The sequence below is a fragment of the Eublepharis macularius genome, chromosome 7 (genome assembly GCF_028583425.1).
Source record: "Eublepharis macularius isolate TG4126 chromosome 7, MPM_Emac_v1.0, whole genome shotgun sequence".
Classification (NCBI taxonomy): Eukaryota; Metazoa; Chordata; class Lepidosauria; order Squamata; family Eublepharidae; genus Eublepharis; species Eublepharis macularius.
In genome coordinates this window covers 26,675,317-26,701,668 of record NC_072796.1, presented here as the reverse complement: position 1 = coordinate 26,701,668, position 26,352 = coordinate 26,675,317, and the positions used below count along the sequence as shown (strand labels likewise).

Sequence of the window (26,352 nt, the reverse complement as noted above, 5' to 3'; positions counted from 1 at the left end):
AGGACACCATTTTGGCTGTGCCATTTTTTCAACTCTGCCCTTTAAAGCAGCAGCATGGAACTGAGGCAGAGGGTGGGAGTTTGCCCATGAAAGCTGTCAATATGCAGCCCTACACAGATCCCTGGATTCACGGCTTGTACCCTCTGGGCCCTGCATTAGCCAGTGAATCAAGACATAGGAAGTATGTGTGTGTTGTTTCTTTAAATTATATGGTTTAAATTGGTTGGTTTGGACATTTGTGTAAGGTGCTTTGGGTTCCTTTGAGGAGAAAAGCAGCATAGAAATGCCCCAGTGAATAAATAAATACATAAAAGCCCACCACCCGCCTTCACCTGTCGGGATCACGTGAGGAGCAGGAGGTAGTGCTCACTCCTCCCTTCGCCCAGCAGGGAACAGGTGGCAATGCCCACCTCCCTTCACCCAGCTGGGATCAGGCTTGGAGCAGGCAACAATGCCTGCCCACCTTCACCCAGCTGTAATCAGGCACAGAGCAGAAGGCAATGCCCATTTTCCCTTTACCCAGCTGGGTTTAGGAGTGGAGCAGGTGACAATGCCTGCCCCCCTTTACTCTGCCTGTATCAGACATGGAGCAGATAGCAAAGCCCACCACTCCTTACTGTTACTGAGATCAAGTTTGGAGCAAGTGGCAATGCCCACCCACCCCCTCCTTCACTAGCCAGCATCAGTGATGTAGGAGGAGGGAATGCCTACCTGCCCACTCTTCCCTTTCTAGAGCCCATTGTATTTTTCCCCACAACGGGCTTTGTTTCTAGTAAATACATAAAAGGCAAGATCATGTAGCATTAACATAAATGGATCTAGAAGGATTTAAGTCTTGTTAGGATTGTAATATTTATCAATTTGGACCCCGTCAACAGTTCTGAGTGAGGGGCATGAATTATGTTGATCTCCCCACTCCAGCTTTCTTTCCTGGTTTGCAAATGAAAATAGAAGAAGGCAAATTAATGTTTTCTGTACTTTTTCTTGTCACTCTCATTCTCCTTTGTCAGATTTTATCTAATTTATATTATGCATTTTTCTCCTACGTTCAACATTATGTAAAACAAACAAAGACAAATGTCCTCCTCCAAGACTCCAAGATTCAGGTTTGGATGGAAACAAATTTCTCTCTCTACTCCCAAAAATCTAAGTAGGAAATCCAAACCCATTCATTTTCCCTCCATTCATTTTAACTGCAAGACCGTGTCCATTTTGTCCTCTTGTGCAAACTTAAGCATTAATAAAGCATAATTTGCTTCAAAAGGTGCTGTTATAAAGCATCCTTGGGTAATCCAAGGCTCTCTCCCTGCATGCAACACTGATTTGAACTTGGCATTCATGTGTCACTTTCTGTTTGACTTGCACTCTCCAAATTAATTCTTTGGACTTGTTAACTTTGGAGATGGACAATTCCTATTCATGCTCACACATCCAGAACTGCATAGAGGATCTTAGTGCCCCCAGCTGCAGAAGGTTGTGTGAGGTGATATTTGTACTTGAACATGTAGGATAGCCATCTTATGAGCTGATTGCAGCAATTGCTTATATAATAATAGAATTGCAAAGCAGCTATTAAAGATGCACAAATGATTGACTGAATTCCCCCCCACCCACCCCCATATTAAAAATCTCATCACATTTGGAGCTTTTCTTGGGTAGAATGTCTTTTAAAAATCCTCATTAAAACCAATGCATTGGAACAACCACTCGCACAATTTAAAAATCATAGCATGACTGAGTCTCACACACACTTCTGCTTCCTGAAGTGCCAAAAATTGTTCCCCACAAGAGCACTTGAAATGCCTAAGTTGCTAACACTAAGAAAGCACAAGGGTAGGTGTAGTGCTATGCTTCTTAAATTTAAATCGACTGATATTCACCAAGTATGTATCATCCAGTATCCCCTGAAGCCACAAGAGAAAAAGCAGAACATAAAAACAGTCCCCCAGGCAAGCCAACTTTATTTTGCTAGCTATGTTTACAATATGTGCATATGATATACAGATCTCAATCATAAATTCAGTGAGAACCTGGTGCCCAAAGGCACCAACTCTTTAAAGTTAGGTTTAATTCCTGTTCATTGTGATCCACTTTTTAAACCCTAGGAGTTGGGAGTTAATCCTGAAGGCTGAATGAGCAGTATAAATCAACTCTCCTGTACTGTCTGTCAGAAAACATTGTAAGTGGAAAGAGGCAGCTGCGTAAAATCCCCAGTGGGCCCAAATTATTAATGCCCCCAAGATTTGTAGTTGGTGTCTATTATGAATCACTGCTGTAAAGAGTTTGGAATCTCTCTAAAGTTCTGGCATGAATCCAACCACTCCACTTAGAAAAGGTTGAACCTTCTTCCTGCCCCAGGATCCTTCCTTCAGTGGAAATTGAAGGAAGGCTACATAATTGGAGGAAGGCTTCGAACAATGGTTGCTGGCTGATTGCCGGGAAGCAGTAGGACAATCTGGGGGTGGAGAACATGAAATTGGTGTTACACCAATGCTATTACATCACTTCTGGTGAAAAGCTGGAAGTGATGTCATCGTGTCCATGAAATACTCTAGAATGCCACTGAATGTGCTGGAAGTGATATAACAGTGTTGGCGCAATGCTAATTTTCCCTTTATTTTTCTCCCACCACATTACCAAGAGGTGGTAAGGGGTCAGGGGCTGGCTGTGGGAGCCGTACCTTAAACTTTACATGGTGGAGTGAAATGTGTAACATCATTTATGATATACAAAGAGAAAGCAAAACTTAGTAAAATGCATGTCTTGCTAAGAGCCAAGCTACAAGTGACGAATGACACTTGACCTAAGGTTGTTGTGGATTTTCCGGGCTGTATAGCCGTGGTCTTGGCATTGTAGTTCCTGACGTTTCGCCAGCAGCTGTGGTTGGCATCTTCAGAGGTGTAGCACCAAAAGACAGAGATCTCTCAGTGTCACAGTGTAATTGAGAGATGTCTGTCTTTTGGTGCTACACCTCTGAAGATGCCAGCCATAGCTGCTAGCAAAACGTCAGGAACTACAATGCCTAGACCATGGCTATACAGCCCGGAAAATCCACAACAACCATCGTTCTCCGGCCGTGAAAGCCTTTGACGACACTTGAACTGTTCACTTGCCATTGAAGTGTCATTCATCAATTGTAGCCTGGCCCTAAAAAAGATAAGCGGAGCTCATGTTAGAGACTATAAACACTTTAAAGCATGCTAAAGTTGCTCTCATACACTCTCAGCTGCCATGTTAGTGCTTTAAAGTATTTTTAAAGTCTTGCTGTGAATGTTTCCTAGGAGCCTACAAAGATGTGAACTTGTATATTCAGAATGGCGTGGGGAATTAATTTACTTGTTTGTGCAGGGAGTGGGAATAGAGGTCTCTACCTATTGAGGGGGCTGTGAATAGCTGTGAGTAGGAAAAGAACAACAGATTTTAAAGGTTTAAAAAAGGAATATGGAGTTTATTGGGGGATTAGATACAATATTAGGAGGGGGAGGAATTAGCAAATATTGAAACAAAGCGCAAGCAACTAGCACATTTCCAAGCCATAACCAGAAAACATCAACCAAAACTATTCCAATTCCAATTGCAGCATCAGTTACTTCAAAGCTTTAAGTGTAAACGTGAGGGGAAATGAGGAACAGGACAGAAGAGAAGTGAGTGTCTAGCCTTCCAATCTAGCAGAGAGAGGCAGAATGCCAGCTCTCTGTGTGGTGCAGTGTGAATTAGAAAATAAGAGGAGATAGATTAAGGATGGTGAGCAAAGATATACCATTCTTAGTCTGCATAGAAATCAGGAAAAGAAGGAAGGATCTAGTATGCAGGAAGTCTGTTGCAGTCCTTGGGAAGCCCAGAGGAGACTAAGCAAATTCAGCAAGGGTAAGCCAACTGTGGGACTGGGCTAGCAGGTAGGATCCAGAAACCAGCTACAAAAGTTTGGGGGATGAGAGGTGACTTTTATGCACCTCTAGTTGCATTGAGAGGAAGAGAGTGTCTCTGCTGTGATGGGATTGGTTTCAGTCTAGAAACTTTGGATCTAATTGGAAGGTTTGAATTTTAGGGGAGTGGAAGGTGGATGGATTTCCAAATATGGTCATTACTAGTTTATCTCTCCTTTGGAGGTTTACCGTTAGACAGTGTGGAATATGACACTATTACACATAATCACAGACAGAAGCAAGTTGCAAACATCTGATAGCTCCTGAGGTACTGCAACTAAAAAAATATTGAAAGCCTTTGTTGGGAGAGTGAGAAATGTTTTTTTCCTACCTCACAAACCAAGGTGAATTCAGGTTTACAGGAAAGATATCTGGACCTGCAGAATGAAAGAGGCAGAAGTAACAAGATGCTTTTATGATGGCAATATCTGTTATCGAAAGGTCACACTTCACCTCCTCCTAGATGAAAGTTCTCAGGCAGCAAAATTCAAGGTTTTTGTTCTGAGTGTAAACCAAACTACAAGTGACAGTGGCCATAGGTCCATCCTTTTATAAGCTTTTAAAATTTCTGTGAGGCCCCAGTCGGGAGTGTGTGGCACAGTGGCTCCAGGAGCTCTTCCCCACACCATGCCTTTTCAGGTACCAAACAGCCCCTCCATTGCTGCTTCTGCACCTGAAAAGGTATGTATATGTGAGGGATAAATGAGTTCCTGGGGCCACCATGCTACATACACTCCTCAGATTGGGGCCTTTCAGCAATTTTAAAGAACCACAAATGCTTCTAAAATGGTGTTGCCAGCCATGAGATGAACCTGTGGCTGTGGTCAGTTGTAGCGTGGCTGTCAGATAGTGAGAATCCTTGTTTCCCACCATCCTTTTGTTCTCTTGTTGGTTGATTGCTCAGGGCTGGAGCACACCTTCACATTGCCACAGGGATCATAAAGGTGGTCTCTTAGTGGTGAGTCACATCACATTTGCAAATTCTTGCTTTGTGACTTGACCCAGTTTTGCCCTTTGAGCCTCTGTGACTCAGAACCATCTGCAAATGGAGCTGTGAAAATGAGCAACATGATGAGAGCCGTGTCCTTAGATGGGAAATGCTACAGCTGGGACCAGTAGGATTAATATTATAAAAATTTAATTGGCAATCTATCTGTTAAGATTACCCCAAGTGTCGAAGCCACAAAGCATCATATTTCCCTTTTGTAAGTTGCTTTGGGAACTTTTAAAGTTAAAAAAATATTATTAAGCAGTATGTTCAATGAATAAACAACCAGGAACTCTCCTCACAAGACCATTTTCGCAACAATAATCTGTGCTGCATTTCTAACATCTGATTTGTCAGTTTATGGTCAGATGTAAGTTGAATTTGATTGGTTTTCTACATAGATCCAAGTTGGTTGTTTTACCAAAAGAGGCTTGGAAAAGGAAGTAAAACGTGCAGTAAAATGTGGTCAGACCGTGAAAACTTGGGGTTTGCTGAATAGAGCTATAATGAATTTTAGACCATGAACTGAAGGGAGAAGGTGCCTAGGTGAGGTGCAAAATGTCCTCTGAAAAATCTCCAAACAGATATTTTAAAAAGAATGGCTGATTGTAGCTGCCACATTCCCTGTTTAGCTCTGTGTTTTCTAGTGCTAGTTCCTTCTGATTTGTTGTATAATCCTGGTCTATCAGGGATCTTATAGAGAGTGAGAAGCTTTCATGGTAGTGAATATTCCGTTACATAATCATTGAGGGCAACGTAGCAACATTGTCTTCATTCAGAGAGAGAAAATGCCCTCATGTTTCTGAGGAGACTAGACAACATTCTCCACCTTGCTACCATGGCCAGTTGATTTGGGGTTTCTGATTCGGGATAAATACACAAATCAGACCCAATTCATAAAGATTTGGAATTTCCGAACTGGGCCCAGCATGCTGGCCTCAATTAGGAAATGCCGAATCAAAGCTTTCTGAATTGACTGGGGTTGCTTCGGAAAGCTTTGGGGCCCTTTCAAACCCAGGACGGTGGGGAGCTCCCTCCTTCACTGGTCAGTTGGAGCCATCCTTGGTGTTTGAATTTAAAGTGCCTGAAAGGGGCTTTAAACTTCAGCTGGGAGGCAGGGAAGTACCTCCCCTCCCAGTTGAAGCCTGGGAAGCCCCAAACAGTGCTTTAAAGTTCAGCTGGGAGGAAGGGGATTCCCCCTTCCCAGCTGAAGCAGGGGAAGTGCCCCCCCACTTACTTCACCTGATGAGAGGGGGAGGAGGGAACTCCCTCTTCCCCTTCCCATTGGGTGAAATAAGTTGTGGGGCGGGAAGTTCACAGAGCATTATTTGTTTATTTATTTAGACTTTTAGTCTGTTCTCTTCATAAGGCAGGCTCAGAGTGGAGCACAACATAATAATCTACCTAAGGATAAAAACAATGGTAACTGTTACATTATATTAAAACACCATAATACAGCATACACAGTGCATCCCCATTCTCCAAATATCAGGGCCCGTAGGGCAGGGTGGCTATCCATGTGATGACAACCTAAATAGAGAGGGCACATGCTCCCCCCCCACTGGTGGGAGGCCAGTTGGAGAACCCACCCACCTCAACCCCCGTAAGCCTTGCAGGATACCTCTGTCTTAAAAGCCCGGCAGAAAACAGTAGGTCCTGCTGGGTTTAGGTCTTCAAAGAAAGAGAGTTCCCCCAGGGAGGTGCCAGGGCCAAAAAAGCCCTGGCCGTGGTCCAGGCGAGGCAAATCTCCTTGGGGCCAGAGATCACCAGCAGCTGTTTTTCTGCTGACTGGAGCATTCTCCGGGGAACATAGGGGAACAGAATCTTTACATCAGAATCTCAAAAATATGCTTTCCCTTCCTCTAGAGGCCTTACTACAACAATTCCAGTGGCCGTCTTAACAACAGCTCTGCTTTTTCTTCCTAGACAACACCAGGAGGCAAGTGGCCTCTTCTTAACTGTATCATCCTTTGTAACTCTTTACCATACTTTCCTCTATGGTTTAAGAAACTTGATATAGCTGTCATGGAAATCTATACTTTCAGCTATATACATTGTAAATTTTCTCCTTCTGCAAAAGTGTATTTTGGTTAAGCGTTTCAACCCCCCCCCCCACATACACCTTAACAGTCTCCTTATTAATGAAAATCATGTCACATTAGCAGGAATAAAATGAAAGGTCTTGTGAAATGGACCAAAGACGGTATGATTCATGAAAGTACTGAAGGCCTTATTGATTTTTTGAAAAAGTGGAATCAATAAAATTCATGTCCAATGCAGAATTGTATACTAAAATGACCTGCTCTCTGATCTGACTTGCTGACTTTCCCTTAGATCGAGAGGGGTAGCAAAACAGAGAGTCTCTTACACCATTATTTTTGGAATCCTCAGTGACAATGACAGCAATGATCTTAAGCAGCCTACTGAAGACTTGTGATTTATTTGATATATGGTGGTTTTCCAGCATCAGTTCTGAGCAGAATTGGAGAGCTTTTATTGGAAATATTTTCTCCATCTGAATATGAGGCCAATCTTTTACCTGCAGCCAAGAAGCACTTAAGTGCTCTCAGTTCATCTCTTCTCTTTTGTACAAGTGCTGTGATAGTAACAATTGGATGTGAGCTTCAAATTAGACAGGCTTCTGGGATTAAAGATACCACTTTTCAGATCCTGTCGACTTCAAAATGGGAAAGGCTTGCTTATGATAAAGTTGTTCAGAAATGGAAAAGAAACCCCTAATCTTCCCTTGTTAAGACTGGTTCCAATCAGTAGCTAAGAGTGGGTGTTGTGGTACGGTATCATAAACTAGGGTTGTATATTTGCAAGGATCTTTACTAGAGATGGGTACAACCTGGGAAAATACCGAACCGTACGGTTCATGGTTTGTCGTGTTTCATGAACCATGAGATTTCATGAACTTGCCCCAGCAGAAAGCTCACCCCCTGTTGCCTAGGAAACTGATTGATTGGCACCAGGCTGTCTGAAGTGATGAACAAAAAAACGAACCAAATGAACCAGCCTAAAGTTTGTGATGGTTAGTCAGAAATGGGCTCTGATGAACCACCAGTCCATGAACCACAAACCAGCCTGGTTCGTGATGAATTTTGGTTCATATTTGGGTTTGTGCCTGCCTCTAATCTTTACTCCAGCAATACTGACAGTTATCCCAACACAGAAGTCTGTAATTAGGCCTTTAATTTGGCCAGTCTAGGGCCAAAAATTTACCAGATTAGCAATGCAAAGTCTGGAAAAGGTTTTGGACATTCCTGAACATCTTCTCACCCACCATACTAAGTATAGCCAACCACTGCTATTTCAGGTAATTGACCACCCACACCTGTTTTTGCAATCCCAGGAAAGCAGCAAAGCTGGGAGACTTCTCATTCCCTAGAAGGGCTTCCGTTGGCCTATGTTTGGCTTGGTGAGCTAGAAGTTGTGTAGAACTTACTTTGGTAAGTTCAGGTGGGAAGTTGTGTAGATATCATTAGGTAGAAACCTGCTTCTTCTTGGAATGAAATCAACCGTCCATACCTTCCCCTTCTTATGATTCACCAGTCAGTTTCATCAATGCAAGTCTGAAGCTGAGGTGTTGGGATATAAATCATGCATGGCTGTGACTAAGGCATTCTTTTTGTATCTCTATGCTGTTGTTTTTTTACAGGCACGATTCACCTTCGCATTCCAGAATCTTCTCCAGTGGGCACTGCCATTGGAAGTGTAAAAGCCACCGATGCAGACATCGGGAGAAATGCAGAACTCAAATACCAAATTATCGATGGCAATGAAATGAATTTGTTTAGCATCGTGACCCAGAATGAAACGCAGGAAGGCATTATCATCGTGCAAAAGGTGCTTCCCTTGAGTGACAATCACTTTTAAAAAAAATGAGATTGTGTATTTTGTAGAAATGGTGCCGTTAAATGTTCAGGGCTTTCCAAGTAATATCATGTAGCTCTGTTTTAGAAACCACAATTATTTGCTTTACATAGAAGAACTGGCACGAAAAACGACTCTTGAGGTAGCCACAGGAATATAATGTGATATAAATAGCAACAGCCATAATGTTTTCCATTGCTTGTTATATGAAAGGGAGAGGAGATTTCTTAAAAGCTTCTTTTCATATTTGCATCACATAAGGACAAAAGCATCAATGCTTTGAGCAGGTTTATGCACCATTTTCTTTTGTTTGCTGAAAAGTACTTTGCTTGACAAACATATTCCTTACATCTGCAGAAGAAACCCTCCATCTCCCAAGCACTATTTGGTTACATTATGAACTTTCCTGAAGGCCTGAAATGTTGATGCAAACATATTTTAACTCTTACTCAAACAAAGTGTTACAAACTAGATTAGTAAAATGTGTGTGTGTGGGGGGGGGGGGGAGTCAGGTAAACCTCAAGGTAAGTCATAGAAAAGAAAAAGAAAAGATCTGAGGGTTGCATTAAGAAGCTGTCAACAAAGGAATCCAGCCCAGTATTAAGTATTTCCATTTGGCAAGCAAGGAACAGAACATCAGCAAAAACATTAGGGTGAAAATATAAGAACATTGCAAAATATAATCATGTCAGTTTTGCTCTCTGCTCTAATTTCAGTTTTACTTTCAATACAGTGGGATAAAAAGTGACCCCCCCCCCAAGCTCTGACAAACTTCATCCTGTAATTTAAAAAAAAAAATTACAAGGTGGGTGGGAATCACAGAAATCATTACAGTGCAATTAAATTCATAATGATTAAAGAATATGAAGCTACAGAAGAAGACAAATGTTAACCATTTTTTAAAAAAATTCTCTGTGATAATATGACCATTTTAAAAAAATTAAGGGCTAAGCTTGCTGATTTTTCATGATCTGTTGTCCTTGATCTTCATTCTAGTCTAGTACTGATTCAGTTATTTTGATTTGAAGGTTAAAAGTGGTGATTTAATAGAGTAGACGCCCCCCACCCTCCGCTGTGTGAATACTTCTGTACACACACCCATTACTTCTGGCTGCTGCTGCTGCTTCTTTCTTCACAGGCTACATATAACAAGATTATGTCAGCCAATCAAACTTGACCACATCAGTTAAGTAAATGAAGGCAATTGAGAGCGAGGGCAAGTAAGAGCAATTTAAATGAACAAGGGAAACATTTTTACAAATAATGTCAAAAATGATCAGACAGGAAAAGTGTTTTTGGCATGGTCAAAAAATGTGTATGGAGAATTATGAGTGTTTTTATGTCAACCCTCGTCTAATTATTTGTGAGCCCTCTGGTCCCCTGACTAACATGAGTGTGTGGATATCTTGGAGCATTAAATGAAAAAAAAATCCTTTGAACAAACTGTTAATTTTCACCTGTGGAATTGGGCGACCAAAGATTTAATGCTCCTAAAGGATGGTTCTGCTAATGCAGGTATACAACACCAATCTATTCTGCTATATTGCCCATCATTGGCAATGGCATTATAAATGGACTTTTTAAAAATAGATGTGTAGATTTGCACTGATGTAATGGGCTGTCTGGTTGCTAAAACAGCCATAGGGTGATATATAGCCCAGTTAGTCCCTGCCTTGCATTCAGTTGGTGTAGTGGTTGAGTGGCAGAACTCTAATCTGGAGAAACGGATCTGATTCTCCACTCCCCTGCTTAAAGCCAGCTGGGTGACCGTGGGTCAGTCACAGCTCTCTCAGAGCTCTCTCAGCCCCACTCACCTCGCCGGGTGATTGTCATGAGGATAATAATAACACATGTTGTAACCCACTCTGAGTGGGCATTAAGTTATCCTGAAGTGGGGTATATAAATCAAACGTTGTTGTTGTTGTTGTTGTCATCCCTGTCTGGAGTCTTGCTGGATAAAGTGGAAAATAGTATTCTGAGGAGCATTGCTGCAGTGGATTTAAATTGCTTTATTGCTTCTGATTTTATGGACCCTGGCCCACAGCAACTCAATGCTGTAATCTTTGCTGCTTGCCAGAATATAAACCATGCACTGGGTACAAAAAAGTCTTAAGCATCTAAAAAATAATGCTTAAAATTTGCCTCTCTTTGTTTTATAACATCCAGCTGAATGAAGAATTCTGAGGAACTAGAAAGCTTGCACATTGTTACGTGTCACTGAGTTGGTCCTCGCAAAAGATGTGCCATTTACTGTGTGCTCTTGGCTTTTTGGATTGTCCTATTAGGTGTCTATTATCAAAATGTATGATCAGTGAACCTTCACAGTTGGTTTAGGAAGAATTGGTTTTCTGGACAGTATTAGAGATTATTATGGGCATTGTTTTGAAGTACGCCTGAGACCATTTTTAGTACTATAAACAGGTGCACAAATATAGCAAAAATTTCCCATATTTGGGCAAAATGCTTAATGTAGGCAAAATGTTTCAACAATGAGGCACCTAGACTTCAAGGAGAGATGAAGGAGTGTTCCCTCTTCTCTTTCTTTTTCGATTAACTTCAATAGCTTTACTTTTCCTCTTTTTGTTGTTGGTTTTGCAGATTTGTTCATATTGTATGGTTTTATATGCCATTTAGACACTGTATACAACGTACACCGCCATTTATATGAATTTGTATATATGCGCGTAATGCAGATTTGGTGGTGGAAAGTGCTGTCAAGTCATAGCTGACTTAGGTGACCTTTACAGAGGTTTTCAAGGCAAAAGACTAACAGAGGTGGTTTACTATTGCCTGCCTCTGCAACCCTGGTCTTCTTTGGAGGTATCCCAACTAATTTCTAACTAAGGCCGACCCTGCGTAGGATCTAGGATCTGATGAGATTGGGCTTGCCTGGGCTATCCAGGTCAGGGCAATATTGATTTACTGACACATAAATAATGGTGAAAATTGCTACCTCAGTCAAAATCAAAGGCAGAGACCAAGATTGGGATTTAATAAGGGCCACTTTATTAAATACAACATAATATATCCTGTCATTGCAGCAAGGGATCTAACTGCAGTACAGGTAAAGCCCTGGGGTCCCCCTGGACCTCTGCCTTGACCTGTCTGGGTGAGCCCCCACTGCACTGGGGGTGTTCCACCCAAAGGATGGCTGGGACCCAGCAGCCAGGGAAGTGGTTCCCCTTTAAAGCACCATCCCCTACCAGCTGTGGAGCCTGGGGGCGGCCTTGTCCACGGGTCCCACCAGGCGGTCTGCCCTCACAGCTGGCAGCCATACAGCCTCACCAGCCGCTCCTGACAGACCCCAATACCCGCCTAAAGGGAATGTGCCAAGGGGGTCACCGGCCCGCTCATTTTATCCTATCCTGCCAGTGGCCAACCTATTTACATTACCACCACACCACATAAATTAACAATTCTTCCTCCCACAGTGCAAGGAAGGTGAAAAACCACTCCCCATCAAGCCAATTAGGGAAGAAGAAAAAAATTCCTACCTGGCCCTGATAACCAGCGACTGGCTAATCCTACACTGCATATAGGGAGAGGTGGGTGGGACAAGAACAGAAACGTTGACTGATGGCTGGAAAGGCAGAGCCAGTTAATAAGCCCAAGACTCTGCCCCCCAGCTAATGCCCGGATTCCCGGGAAAGCAGGCTGCCTTTTCAGCTTCCGAGGCAGCAAACCCGGCCCCCCAGTCTGAGCAGCCTTGCAGGCTGACCAGGAGGGCCGCAATGTGTACATTTTCTCGGGATAATCCAGTGTAAGGAAAGAGAAAATGGCACAAAAGTAAAAAATAAAAATAAAATAGTTTTGCAATGGGAAATTAAAAGTAAAATGAGGATTTCCAGGTCAAAAGAACAGCGACAAGAGAACTGAAATAATAGTTCAGGGACTGATGTTTTTTTAATGGAAATTTTTATTTCATTAGGAAGATTAAAAGCCCAGTAAAAAGAGCAGAGAAATAGAAGAAAAAAGTAAAGAAAAAATAATACAAAGAGAGAAAAAGAAGAACAAAGACTGAAAATAACAAAGAAAAATAATACATTTCATTTTCCGTTTTTTCTCTACAACACCTATCATATTTTAACAAACATTATAATTTTAGTTTTAATATTTCCAAAATTTGCCTTTTCAACACTGCCCCCTTCTATTTATTTTTCCCAAATTTATCTTCTTAAAAATCAAAACCGCAAATCATCAGTTCATTTTTCCTCGTCTTACGCAGAAAGTCAATAAGGGGTTTTCAGTTAACCATGGCCGTTTCCACAAGGCTTACCTTTGCTCCTAACGACCCGTAAGATCACGCAAAAACCACAGAAGAGCGCATTTTCTCACGCGAGATTTGCATGACATCGTGCAAATCTCGCACGAGAAAACGTGATATTTTGTGTTTTTTGCGCGATCTTACGGGTTGTTACAAGCAAAGGTAAGCCGTGTGGAAATGGCCCATAAAAGTAGACAATGTTTTATCTCTGATCAAAGCTATAAGTTTAGCCATCTCCACTAAATCCGTCATTTTCACAATCCAGTCCTCGATTGATGGCAATACTGTACTTTTCCATTTTTGCGCATATAATACGGCACTCCTGACGGCAGCATCGCTGCTTAACCTGGGGACCAACCTTGGCAGCCTTGCCCAGAGGGAGGGGCAGACTCCCTTCCCGGGCATATGGATGTTTAGCCGGGGGGGAGTCATGTGCCTGAGGGCCAAGCTACAAGTGACGCCTGACACTAGTTGGACACTTGTCAGCTTCCCTCAAGTTTTGATGGGAAATGTAGGCATCCTGGTCTTGCAGCTTCGCTCTCCTACTACTGTCCAATGGACTTTTCAACTGTCAATTGTCCAACATTCTGCCAAGCTGCCTACATTTCCCATCAAAACTTGAGGGAAGCTGACAAGTGTCGAACCTGTGTCATTCGTCACTTGTAGTTTGGCCCTCAGAGGGTGGCTCCGCTTTCCCAGACGGCAGTTGCTTCGTTGGCTCGGCCCACCCATCTCACCTTGTGGTAGTGCAGGATTAGCCAGCTGCTGTTTACAGAGCCAGGTGGAAATTTTTTATCCTTTTCCCTAATTGGCTGACAGGAGGTTTTTTTTCCACGTACCTTGCATGGCTGGCAGAAGTTTGAGTTATTAGCTTGGGTGGTGCTGATTTGGTTAGGTCACTGGCAAGAGAGTATTGGGGAATAGGGAGCGGGCCAGTGAGTACCCAATGGCACTTCCTCATGGGTGGGGAAACAGGGTCTGCCATCAGTGTGGTATGCTTGTGACAACTACCATAACATGGGCAGACACCTGCAGGGATCCCCTGGGACACGTCCTTCATTCATGCTATATGGCTGGGGGCATTAGGAGCTTGATGGGGGTATCCATCTGCCTGGCTGGCCAGGTCGCAGCCATTCCAGGGACGGCCTACACCTGAGACTGTGGGACTCACCCAGAAAGGTCAAGGCAGAGGTCCAGGGATGACCCTGTGGTTTGGCCAGTACCACTTAGTTGGCCCTTTCCATAGTTTATGGTTATGTTCAATCAACGATCCTTTAGTTCCAAACCTGTGTCTGTCTCTTCATTCCGGCTAGGGTTGCAAAAGCCTAGCCACCATGGACATATATAGAAATAAGATACCATGCTTATTTTCCAACTGTTTATCCATTAATCCCAACAAAAAAGCTTCTGGTTTAAATTGTACATTGCTCTTCAACATTTTTTGTATTATCATATGGATTTGTGACCTTTTTTTTTTTTTTTTTGCTTTTGGGTGAAAAATTATTTCACATTCATATACGTCAATAGATTCAGGACAGACGAAAGGAAATACTTCTTCACTTAATGAGTAATTAAAGTGTAGAATTCACTGCCGGTGGGTATAGTGATGGCCAGGAGCATAGATGAGTTTAAAAGGATATTAGATTCATGGTGGTAGGTCCATCAATGGCTACTTGCTGTGTTGACGAAAAGGAATCTCCATATTAATCCTCTGAATTGCCAGTGCCTAGAGGCAACATCAGGGGGAAACTTCAGCCTCTGTGCCCTGTTGGCTCTCCAAAGCAGCTGCTTGGCTATGATAAAAGAAGATGCTGGCCTACATGGACCACTTCCTTGATCCAGCAGAGCACTTATTAAGCTCTTGTGAGACCCAATCTGGTTCCATTTGAGGTAACCAACAGTGTAAAAGTTTTGCCAAAGCAAAACGTGAAGTGAATTTAGGAGTGGGGTTCCTGTATCAGGAAATATATATATATATTTATGGGATGTTGAGAGGAGAGTTTCAATTGGATTAACAAAATGTCTCAAAGAAGTGACCACCAGTTTTTGCCTCAGTCAAAATAGAAAGTGAGCTTGAATGTTCCAGCTCAGCCAAAACCTCTGGAGAATCTGACGGAAGCCAATAGCACATTGATGTCTAATGAAATTTCTCTGGGTTGGTGGTGATGCTTTTCACACCCATAATTATGAGAAGCTGCTAGAGTACAGGCTGCTGTCTTTTATCCTGACAGTTCCAAAACCTGAGTGTGAGTTTGAGAAATAATTATCATATAAGACAAAGTTCTCTTTGAGAAGAAGGTGATGATGGAGAAAAAGTCTCAGGATATTGTGGGAAGGGAATAATTGTTTAGTGTAGTGTGACTTCAGACTAAATAGGAAATTTGCACCAAGAGTGTTTTAATTCTTTCGTGAGTATTAACTTTAAAATTTTTAGGGGAAATTTAAAAGTCTCCCCAGAATTCATTCTGCATCCATTCTTCCCATCTCTCTGTTATATCATGCATGCTAATGAAGATCTTCTCCAGCGTCAGGCAAGCTGCCCTTTCTCTCATCCTGTTCGAACCCTGGAAATCATTAATCCGCTCTTTTCATCTGAAATCACAGAGAAATTGAGGAATGGAATTTCCTTGTCTACCCCTCCCCCCCCCAGCATTTTAATTACAACCCCCAAAACTTTCTCCCTCTTCATTTTTTTAAAAGGAATTGCTGACCAATTGTCAAATGTAGTTTGCAAAAAACTCTCTGATGCTGAATTCATGAAATTCAATGTAAATTACCTTTACAGATTTTTTTCCCACAGTGAAGTTTAAATTCTCATATATATTTTAAAACATGTGGAATCTTTATGAAAGAAGTTTTATGCCACTTGGTCAGTATGGAGGATTTTAGAGTACTGGGAGTCAAGCAGCGTGTTTGGGGAGTGCGAGGAGAATTTCTGAGGCGTCCTGAATTTTTCCACGAATGTAGCTTTTCCAAGAGCCATCAAAAGTACAAGGATTTCAAGTGTGGGGATTTGTTTGTAGAACTGAGAGACAAAGAATAGGTACCAAGTGATATGGCTGGTTCTTTTAGTACTGTTTATCACATTTGCATCTTGTCCTTCAAACTGGAAATGACATCAGTCCTATATAGAAATCACCAGAAACTCTGTGGTTTTAACATGAGGTTTCCTGAAATTCCTTGAGGGGTGTGACATCACTTCTGTGTTTACCTAGAAGTGACATCATGCTGTTGCCAATGCCCCCCCAAATCTCTGTCCCCGAGTCTCCTGATGGTTGCCAAGTCACATCTAGCAACTTTATCTTCAAGACTCTCATATATAACATCATCCCGTTTTGTTTTCACTTTGGTTATATTACTAGGTATGCTATCTTTGTAACACTGTATAATTAATTCTGTTTTATCACTGTATTTCCTTATAGCCCCTGGACTATGAGGCTCGAGGGCTATATACTCTGAAAATTGAGGCAGAGAATCTATATATAGATCGGCAATTTTACTATCTTGGGCCTTTTAAAGATACAACTACGGTGAAAATCTCTGTAGAAGACGTAGATGAGCCGCCTGTCTTCAGCAGATCCTCCTATCTTTTTGAGATACATGAAGATATTGAAGTCGGCACAATCATAGGAACTGTGATGGCCCGAGATCCAGATTCCACTTCAAGCCCTATCAGGTAAAGGCCAGAATTTGAAAGCATGGGGTTAGATCCAGTCAGCTTCTCTAGTGCTGAGAAGGTCAGGATGAGGTCCCCTTTGAGAGCCAAAAAGGTTATTGTGGGGAACATGGGCCTAACATGTATATTACAAATTGTATGTTGTTACACCACCCTGACTCCTGAGCCGTCTGATGGGGAGGGCAGTCTAGAAATGCAATCAATCAATCAATCACATGGAGAAAAGCTATGGTGAATGTAGGAAGGAAGAGAGTTGGGCAAGATTTTGTGATAAAGCTGGCTGGATCCATCCCATGATTGATAACACCAAATTAATTCTCTCTCTGATTATACCTGTTGAATCTTTTGGTTTGCCTAGATAATTCAGCAGAAAAGGTAGGTTTGAGATACTGAGAGAGAAGAGCTTTCTACCCTTGGCTCCCTTTGCCTGTAATCGATATCTATATTTTGTTACTGTGCCATATTGAAAAATGAAATCGTACCCTCAAGATATAGTTGACTTATGGCGACTCCTAGTGGGGTTTTCAAGGCAAGAGACTAACAGAGGTGGTTTGCCATTGTCTGCCTCTGCAACCCTGGTCTTCATTGGAGGTCTCCCATCCAATTACTAACCAAGGCTGCCCCTGCTTAGCTTATGCAATCTGATGAGATCAGGCTTCCCAGGGCTATCCAGGTCAGGGTCTGTGCCATGTTATCATTATTATTTTTATGAGGCTAAATTCAATGATGCGCTTATCGCAGAGCTACTTGTTATATTTTCTGATATTCTGCATGATCAAAGATTCTGTTTCTGTGGCCTCTGGATTCCTGAAACAAGCCAATATTTCTTCCTTTTTTGTAGGCCCTATATGGAGTTGAAAGCATCTGTTCTTATTCCCTGTTAGCTTCTTCAACAAGCTTTTCTAGTGACTCTCCTTAATCTTTCTGATAATGATAAAAACATCTTACTTCCAGCCATGGATGCTATTTGCTTGCAGGCAGTGCCTGCAACCAGGATCTTGCTACTACGAGCCATTGCTTCCGGCCTCCATGCTGTCGATCAGCTGTGTGACTTGCAGGGATTTAAAGATCCAGAATGTGCCCCATCCCTTTAAATCACTCCCCCATTGCTCATATGACTCATAGCATGGGAGGCAGCAGACACATGCTGGCCATGGCCAGAATGCATGTCTTGACCTCCAACCACCAATCACCTGTGTGGCAGTATGTGGATGCTGTGTGTTCTAGCCATGGAACTTCTTGCAGTGCTGCTCAGTAGGTGGTACCCATGGCCAGGAGCCCACCAGGACCCATGTCTGATCTTCCACCTGCTGTCATACTATGGAGTAGCAAGCTGTTCCTACACAGTTAAGCAACATGTTTGGTTAACTTGCAACTTCAGTTCTCCAAGATTGCCTCTTAATATACCTTACTTCTGTGCAAGAGAAAAACAACTTGATACTTATTCAGAAGGACATTGGTAGAACTGAAACAAATATTCACAAATACACAGGGCTTTTTTTTCTGGGAAAAGAGGTGGTGGAATTCAGTGGGTTACCCTTGGAGAAAATGGTCACATGGCTGGTGGCCCCACTCCCTGAGTTCCAGACAGAGGGGAGTTTAGATTGCCCTCCACGCCACTCAGCAGCGTGGAGGGCAATCTAAACTCCCCTCTGTCTGGAGACCAGGGGGCGGGGTCACCAGCCATGTGACCATTTTCAAGAGGTTCCAGAACTCCGTTCCACCATGTTCCAGCTGAAAAAAAGCCCTGCAAATACATGGAATTCTCCCCTAGTTATCATTTTGAATATACCTTTTGTTGAAATTTGAGTTGTAATTTTGAATGTGAATTTTGTTTCTACAATTGAAAGTGAAATGGTTTAACCTGATTGGCATCCCTTAATTGTTTTACTTTGGAGATAATTAGATGTTCATTTCTTTATTTTAAAAAAAATCTATATCTAGCCTCTTCATCGAACAAGGAAGCCACAGGATAGCTTACAGTGCATTTTAAAACACCATATGAAATCAAAGAATGCCATTTCCATCCCCAACCCCTTCCCCCCATATCACAAAGTACAAAATATGAAATCTCAGGACAGCTGTAAAAAATACAAAAATATGATTGCAGCCAATATTGAATACCAATGTGTTTCATCTATAAAATACTGTCAAATACTAACAGATGTCAATTATGGAAATCAAAATTCAAAGTCTAATATTAAACACCATCAACTCTTGAATATAGATCCATTCTGCTGGTGGAAGTGCTTGTCTCAGGTGAAATGTATCTTCCACTGAAGGAAAGCACCTCCACTTGTGGAACAAACCCAATGGATCCTATGCGCTGAATATCTGGGGAATATTGGAGCATTAAAAGTATATCTGGCGAGTAACCAATGTTTCAGTATCATGACTTCTGTGTTTCTTCAGAGAGCTTGTTTTCCTTTTCCTTTATTTATACAGTTGGATTGGTGGAGTTTCTGAAGATGGAGACTTTATTCATTTCAGTTTCTTTTGGCAATTAGACCCTACCTCCGTGCAGCTTTGGCTGCTACTGAGGGGGTCCACCATTGCTCCCCTGTGAGGAGGGAGAGCAGGGACTTTCCCGGGCATCTGGGATACTGCTGAATGGGCGGAGCCAGAAGCCGTTTTCGGCAGCTCCGCCTACGCAGCATTCAGTTGCTGCAGAAGCTTAGCCCACCCTCCTCACCCTGTTTTTGGTGTAGGTTTAGCTGGCTGCCGTTTCGGAGCCAGGTAGGAATTTTTTCCTCTTATCCTAATTGGCCTTGGATGAGGGGTTTTTCGCCTACCTTACACCATTACGTGTGTGCAGGATATTGGATTGGGGTGGTGCTGGTTAGAGTGTTCTGGCAGGACTGATTTGGGATTTAGTCAGTGGGCCGGTGAGCACCCTTGGCGCTTCCCAATTTGTGGGGAAGAGGGGACTGCTAGGAGTGGCTGGTACTGCTTGTGATGGCTGCCAGCGCGCGTGAGCAGGCTGCCTAGGTTAACCCCATGCACAAGTCTGGCCTCACTGCTGTACGGCTGAGGATTAGGAGCTTGGAAGGGGGAACCAATTTGCCAGGCTGGCCAGGTATCCGTGCCATCTCTAGGGATGGCTCGCACCCGGGGCTTCGGGGCTCGCCCAGGCAGATCAAGGCGGGGGTCTTGGAATGACCACGTGGCTTGACCTGTACCGCTTTCCCCTTGCTGCAGTTTTGTTTAATGTTAATGTTGAGGTTAAATTAATAAAGTGGCCCTTTGATCCAACAATGTTGTCTGCCTCTTCATTCCCACTAGGGGAGCAATGAGCAAACTATGGGGTAAAAAAGAAGGGTAGATGTCTGTGTCCAGACATGTGCATTTGTAATGAATTAAGCTCATCTTTTATAACATACTGTTGTTCGTATTATATGACCAACTATCTTGTTAACGCCTGTCCAGGCAGTATTGATCTTCCAGAGAATGACATCAGGTAATTCAGCAACAGTAAATAAAGTATATTAATTCATGGGCGAAGAGTACATTAAAACAGTTGTGCCGAAAGAACTAAATAGACAATATGAAATTTCCCTCCCATCCATGAAAGAAAGACACTACACACTCAAAACTGGATTAAACTGAGTTGATTAACTAACAGTTCATTGGTGTGCATATGAAACCACCCATACCTTAGTGCAAGTAACGATATCGACTGGACTGCCATAAAATTGGATGTTTTCATTTATGCATTGTAACTAGAGAAGGGCATGAGCAGGGAAAACGGTGGTTTGTGGTTCATGAAAAGTGATAAACCATGAACCATCATGAATTTGCTCAGTTCATGAACCGGTTTGTTCAGTTTGTGATTCGTCACTTCGGGGCAGCCACAGCACTGTTTCAGCTGTGTGCATTCGCAAATGGTTCATGGTAATCTCTAATTGTAACCCATCTTGAACCATAGGGAAAGGCCTAAATGTTTCAATAAACATACAAACATTACAGGGTAGCATTTCTTCTGCTCCTAGTTATTCCTGTACAACTCATGGTATGCCCAGGGGAACTGACCCTCGGCCATCATCCCCACCCAGGCAGTAGAGTTCAAAATGATCAAGTCCCACCTCCAAGGATATCTCTTCCTCAACTTACCTGCCTGGTAAGCCATGAAAGACTGGCTTGGGAAACCTGTACTCCTATCAAGTCAGGTTTCTGGGAGCTGACCATATATCCTTATTCTAAGCAAAGATCTGCACTATTCTAGCCTATCCATTTGTTACCTACCCAGTCCTAAAACCAGACCTGTCCAGGAAACAGCTATGGAAAGCAGATTTTTTCAACAACCAAACAACCAAAAAATTCTTGCTTGACCCCCCAAGCCAAGAGGGGCAGGAGGTTATAGTGTGGTACAGCTTTAGATGCTAAGTGGAAAGCAATGTTGAGGCATGAATATAAGAGAGAGCTTCTGTAGCACAGTGGTTAAGTGGTTCAGATGCAAATCAGCACTCCACTGGTTCAAATCCCACTACTGCCATGAGCTCAGTAGGTGGCCTTGAGTAAGCCACTTCTCTCCCTAGCTGTATTGTGGGGATAATTGTTCACCACTCTGGGTGAGGCACTAATCTGTCTAGAAGAGCAGTATATAAGCACAGTTATATTATTATAAGCAAGTTTCCCCCTGAGTTACCATATGACTGAGAGATTCAACAAATACTGTGAACTCCTTGTCATTCTTACTATACAAGCCTATGTCATTTGACTTTGGTAGACTGAGGGCCAAGCTACACATGACGAATGACACTTGAACGGCAAGTGGATTGAGTGGAGGGCAAGTGAACAGGGAGAAATACACTTGCCATTCAAGTGTCATTCGTCATGTGTAGCTTGGCCCTTAGAGGGGACTAATTCTGCACAGGATTGCACTGTCAGTCTAACCTATCACCACTAACATTTTTGTTTTTGTTTATCTCTTGTTTAACTCACCATGAGGTTTTTTTTGCTTTTACCACCTTGCGAGGAACACTCTCTCCATGCCTCCTAAGAGCTGTTTGCAGTCTATTCTCGCTCCAGCTGGGATTTAGAGTGGCTTGCATGTGTTTTAACCATGCTGGGTTTTCCTCAGAACTACCTGACTGCATTTGACTGCTCATTCACAACAAACTTTATCATGAAAACAAAACTCTCTCCCCTTCGTTGAAATGGAAATTTAGGCAAATTACTTAGGAAGTGTTGGTTGTTGGGGGTTTTCCGGGCTGTATTGCCGTGGTCTTGGCATTGTAGTTCCTGACGTTTCGCCAGCAGCTGTGGCTGGCATCTTCAGAGGTGTAGCACCAAAAGACAGAGATCTCTCAGTGTCACAGTGTGGAAAAGATGTAGGTCATTTGTATCTACTCAGGAGGGGTGGGGTTGAGCTGAGTCATTCTGTAAGAGTTTCCCAGGGTGTGGAATGTATCCTGAGTAGATACAAATGACCTACATCTTTTCCACACTGTGACACTGAGAGATCTCTGTCTTTTGGTGCTACACCTCTGAAGATGCCAGCCACAGCTGCTGGCGAAACGTCAGGAACTACAATGCCAAGACCACGGCAATACAGCCCGGAAAACCCCCAACAACCATCGTTCTCCGGCCGTGAAAGCCTTCGACAATACTTAGGAAGTGATAGGCAATTTTGTCAATGCATGATTCATAGCACTTCCAAATTCCAAGTTGCACCCTCAATGTGTTCTTGTATCACGGGGCACAAGGGAGTTTATAAGGCTATTCAGTTTGCCAATCAACAATTTTAACAAGGTCAACAAGACAAGACCCTTGTAGAAATTCCAATTTCTATATAAGTTGTTGCAGAACCGCATAGGAAAAAATGGGTGAGTGCCAGGATTCCTCACCATGTGCATATTTGAAATTCTGAGACAGAGTGGTGAGTGCAACCTAGGGTTGCCAGGTTCCCTTACCCTCCTGGCGGTAGGTGGGAAACCTGGCATTCTTCCTCACCATAAGCACACTTCTAGGCTATGTGATGACATCACTTCCAGGACATGACATCATCATGCAGGGCATCATGCTGCCCCTGGGAGTGCTCTTGCTTTTGGTACATTTGGGGCTGATTATAGCCTGCTGCAGAACACAGGAGTACTGCTGGGGCAGCACAATGTTGTCATGCAGGATCCTGGAATGCTCGCACACTTTGCAGCAAGTTTGGCCCACTGCTGAGCACTGGAATGCTGCTGGAAGGGCCCTGGAAAGCTCCTGTGTTTTTCAACAAGCCAATTTAGACTGCAAATGGGCCAAATCGGCCCATTTGGGGGCCAAATTGGTCTACTACAGTGTGCAGGAGTGCTCTGTGCAGCCCAGGAGCACGCCCGGGAGGCGTGTTCCCCTGGTTTCCCCCCCTCCGACCAGGAAAATGGAGGGAGGGCAGAGGGTGGGAGCAGAAATCTACTGCCCCCAGTGGGGGACTGGTAACCCTGCAACCACAAAATGGCTGCCGTGGGACAAAAAGCCAGACATACGCACACAGAGAAATCCCAAATATTGTGAAGAAGATTAACTTAAAAAAGAAACTGGGGAAAACGTGTGAGAGGGAATCAAATTAACACTATGATGACAGCTGCCACTGAAACTTAAAAAAAAATGCACAGGCAATCACATTTTCAGTGACCAATCAAATGCCCTACAGGGAGAGGGACCCCACCTGGCCTCATCCATTTTCTGAAAACCCTTGGGGGCCATCAGAAAAATTGTCAGAGAGTGCCACGGTGCCCATGGGTGCCATGTTGAGGTCTCTTGGTCTAACCCATTTAAAACTCAGCACATAGCAGAGTAAACGAGGAAAGTTGTGAAACATTAACAAAAGTTCCATTGACCTTTTCCAATAAGGGATCTGATCTGAATCTGATTACTGTAGTCTAGTGGCTTCATGGGAATGATACTGTAAATGAACAATAATCTGGAACTGTTGATAATACTGGAAGAAACAGCTGCTGCAGCAGTGTACACCATATACAGCAATATTATCTGGGGTCTGAAACAGCTAGGTTACCTTAAATCTGTGCAATGAAATATTTGGGCTTACAGAGATAATAAAGCCAATAAAAAGAACTGTATTCAGTTCAGAGTTGGAGTGCCAGCTCCAGGTTGGATAATTCCTACAGATTTGGAGGTAGAGCCTGGAGAGAGCAGAGTTTGGCAGAGGAGAGACTTGTACTGAGGCCTCCTGAAATCCTCTTAAAGAGGCAGTACACAGCAATGAAGATAGGGCTGCCAGCACAGGCTTGGAACATTCCTGGAGATTTGGGGGAGGACTCTGGGGAAGGTGGAATTTGAGGTGGGAGGGAGCTCAGAAGGAATATGATTCGACAGATTCTATTCTCCAAGTCTGCCATTCCTTCCAGGAAAACTGATCTCCATTGCCTGGAGATCAGTTGTAATTCTGGGAAATCTCCAGGCCCCACTTGGCAGTGGGTAACCCTGCTTCAGAGAGAAGCAAAACAGATTATTATTTCAGTCAGTGTTTTTTTACTTAGACTAAACTGGCAATTTCCACCAAATCCCCTTCCTGCTGCAGACCTCTCATATCATTTCTCAGGGCTCCCTATCCCCTAAAAGCAGTATTGTGTGGCCTACTGTGTGTGTGTGTGGGCGGGGGGGGGGAAGCTGGATAGTTTCATTCTGCCATTGGAAAATTTAGTCTGGATCCAACCCAGTATGTCTTTTTATCAAGTTTTTAGAGAGAGAGACAGAGAGAGAGAGCACAAAGAGCACAAATATAGAGAGACCAAATGTAAATTCTCCAAATGCTAGGATTTTGCTAGCATCAGTTTACAATTAGAGATGGACACGAACAGCAGTACGAACAAAAAAAAAGCCATGAACAGCACAATCTGCTGTTCTCAAACAAGCTGTTCATGAGGCCCCATTCTAAATGAACAGGTGGTCGTTGCAAGCCTCGTTGCTGTTCGTCAAGCCAGACAGTCTTGTACCTGCAATCAATTCCCTTGGCAACTTAGGCAGGGATTGTCTGAACTCTGTCTGAACTCCTGCTGTTGCCCTGGAAACCCCAATCTAAGCCCAATTTAGCCTGATAGGCACGTCTTCCTTTTAAGTGTGGAGCTCCACATTTATTACAAGGGAGGCTCTGGTTTTGCAGACAGTGGAGAGGGAGAGACAGTTGCAGTTTGCATTTTGATAGAGAGAGTGCATTGGAGCTTGAATTTTCTTTGTGTGTGGTGGGATACGGATCTATCCCTTCAAGTTTCAGAACTGCTGCCGGGCTCTGGGGCCAAGCTATTATTTATTATTGGTACCTTTCCTGGTGCCTGCTCAGGTTAGGTTTCTGGGAGTGGTGCAGTAGGGATCTTGACTTGGATGATGGCTGGAGGAGAGCCTGCTGGCCCCCACAAACAGCCAACCATGAACATGTTTGTGAACAGGGCCATGTTCGTGGTTGTTCGTGAGTCCCTGTTCGTGGATGGCAATGAACAACGAATATTATGTTTGGGTTTTTTTTCTGTTTGTGCCCATTTCTATTTACAATATACATCTCTCTTATGAAATAGTTAATAACGGAATAATTATCATCATATCTTGCAGATAGTCAAAGCAGCAAAATGGGATCATTCACAGACAAGGTGGGGTCTCTGTATTCAGAGGATCTCACAAGTATGTGGAGAACTATGACTTTGTAAGTTAACCAAAGTGGGAGGGGAAATTGCCCAAAGGGTCTGTTGAGGACTGAACATGCTGCAGAAGGCATAGAATGTTGAGAGCCGGTCTGTGTTTCCCACATCTGGTTTTTCTTCACAATGAAGAAAGAGATGTAGCTGTGAAGTAAACAAGCCGGACTGAGAGTTCTCTTCATTGCCTAAATAGTCCATCTGTCTGAATCAGAATAACCATAAGAGTACTGTGTAGAAAAATGATTTTTTTTGCCACAATAAAATAATATATTTCTGTGTTTGCTCCTTTTTAGGTACTCCTTGGATCGCCATACTGACCTTGACAGAATCTTCAACATACATTCTGGAAATGGATCTATATATACTTCGAAAATGCTTGACCGAGAAATATCCCAGTGGCACAATCTTAGTGTAATAGCAGCTGAGATCAGTAAGTTTGTGTGGCAAACACAATCCTTAGAAGTAGAATGGTACAATCCTATTTTGAGTAGCACAATTCTAAGCACATTGATTTAAATGAACTTAGAGGGGTGTAACTCTGCTTAGTATTATGCTGTGAAATGGTTGTACTACGTGTTTTCCTCATCCGGCATAGGCCTGCTGCTGATCACAGGCTCAAGCTGTGGCTTACAGTTGCCTAGGGCAACTGGGCAGGAGTTGCAATGGGAATGTTGCACATGGTCCCTCTGTCCAGTAGAGCAGCTGGGACTGCAGGGTGTTTAGTCCTTAACTAGGCAATCAAAGCACTAATTGGCTGTTCAGGAAGGGAAGTGGGAGACTGCTGGCCTCTCCCCATCAAACAGCTAATTGCTGTAATTATCAATTCTCCGACACAGGCACGGCCCATACACAGCTGGATTAAGGCCCATGTATTTTATACAGAAACATTTTTAGCTGCACTCTTTCCACGGGTGTACATCCCATTGAATAAAATAGGCCTTACTTTTAAGTGGACTTTCTTAGGAATGCTTCCTTCAAGTCCAATC

At 43.1% G+C, this 26,352-nt stretch overlaps 1 protein-coding gene across 1 annotated transcript in view; it reads left to right on the top strand.

The window, feature by feature from the left end:
* Positions 1 to 26,352, top strand: part of LOC129333389 (cadherin-10) — a 141,383-nt gene that overhangs the window by 91,416 nt on the left and 23,615 nt on the right. The window contains exons 5-7 of the mRNA XM_054985010.1: positions 8,576 to 8,763; positions 16,477 to 16,730; positions 25,660 to 25,796. Coding sequence (XP_054840985.1) covers positions 8,576 to 8,763; positions 16,477 to 16,730; positions 25,660 to 25,796 — 579 coding nt within the window. The remainder of the gene's footprint in view (positions 1 to 8,575; positions 8,764 to 16,476; positions 16,731 to 25,659; positions 25,797 to 26,352) is intronic.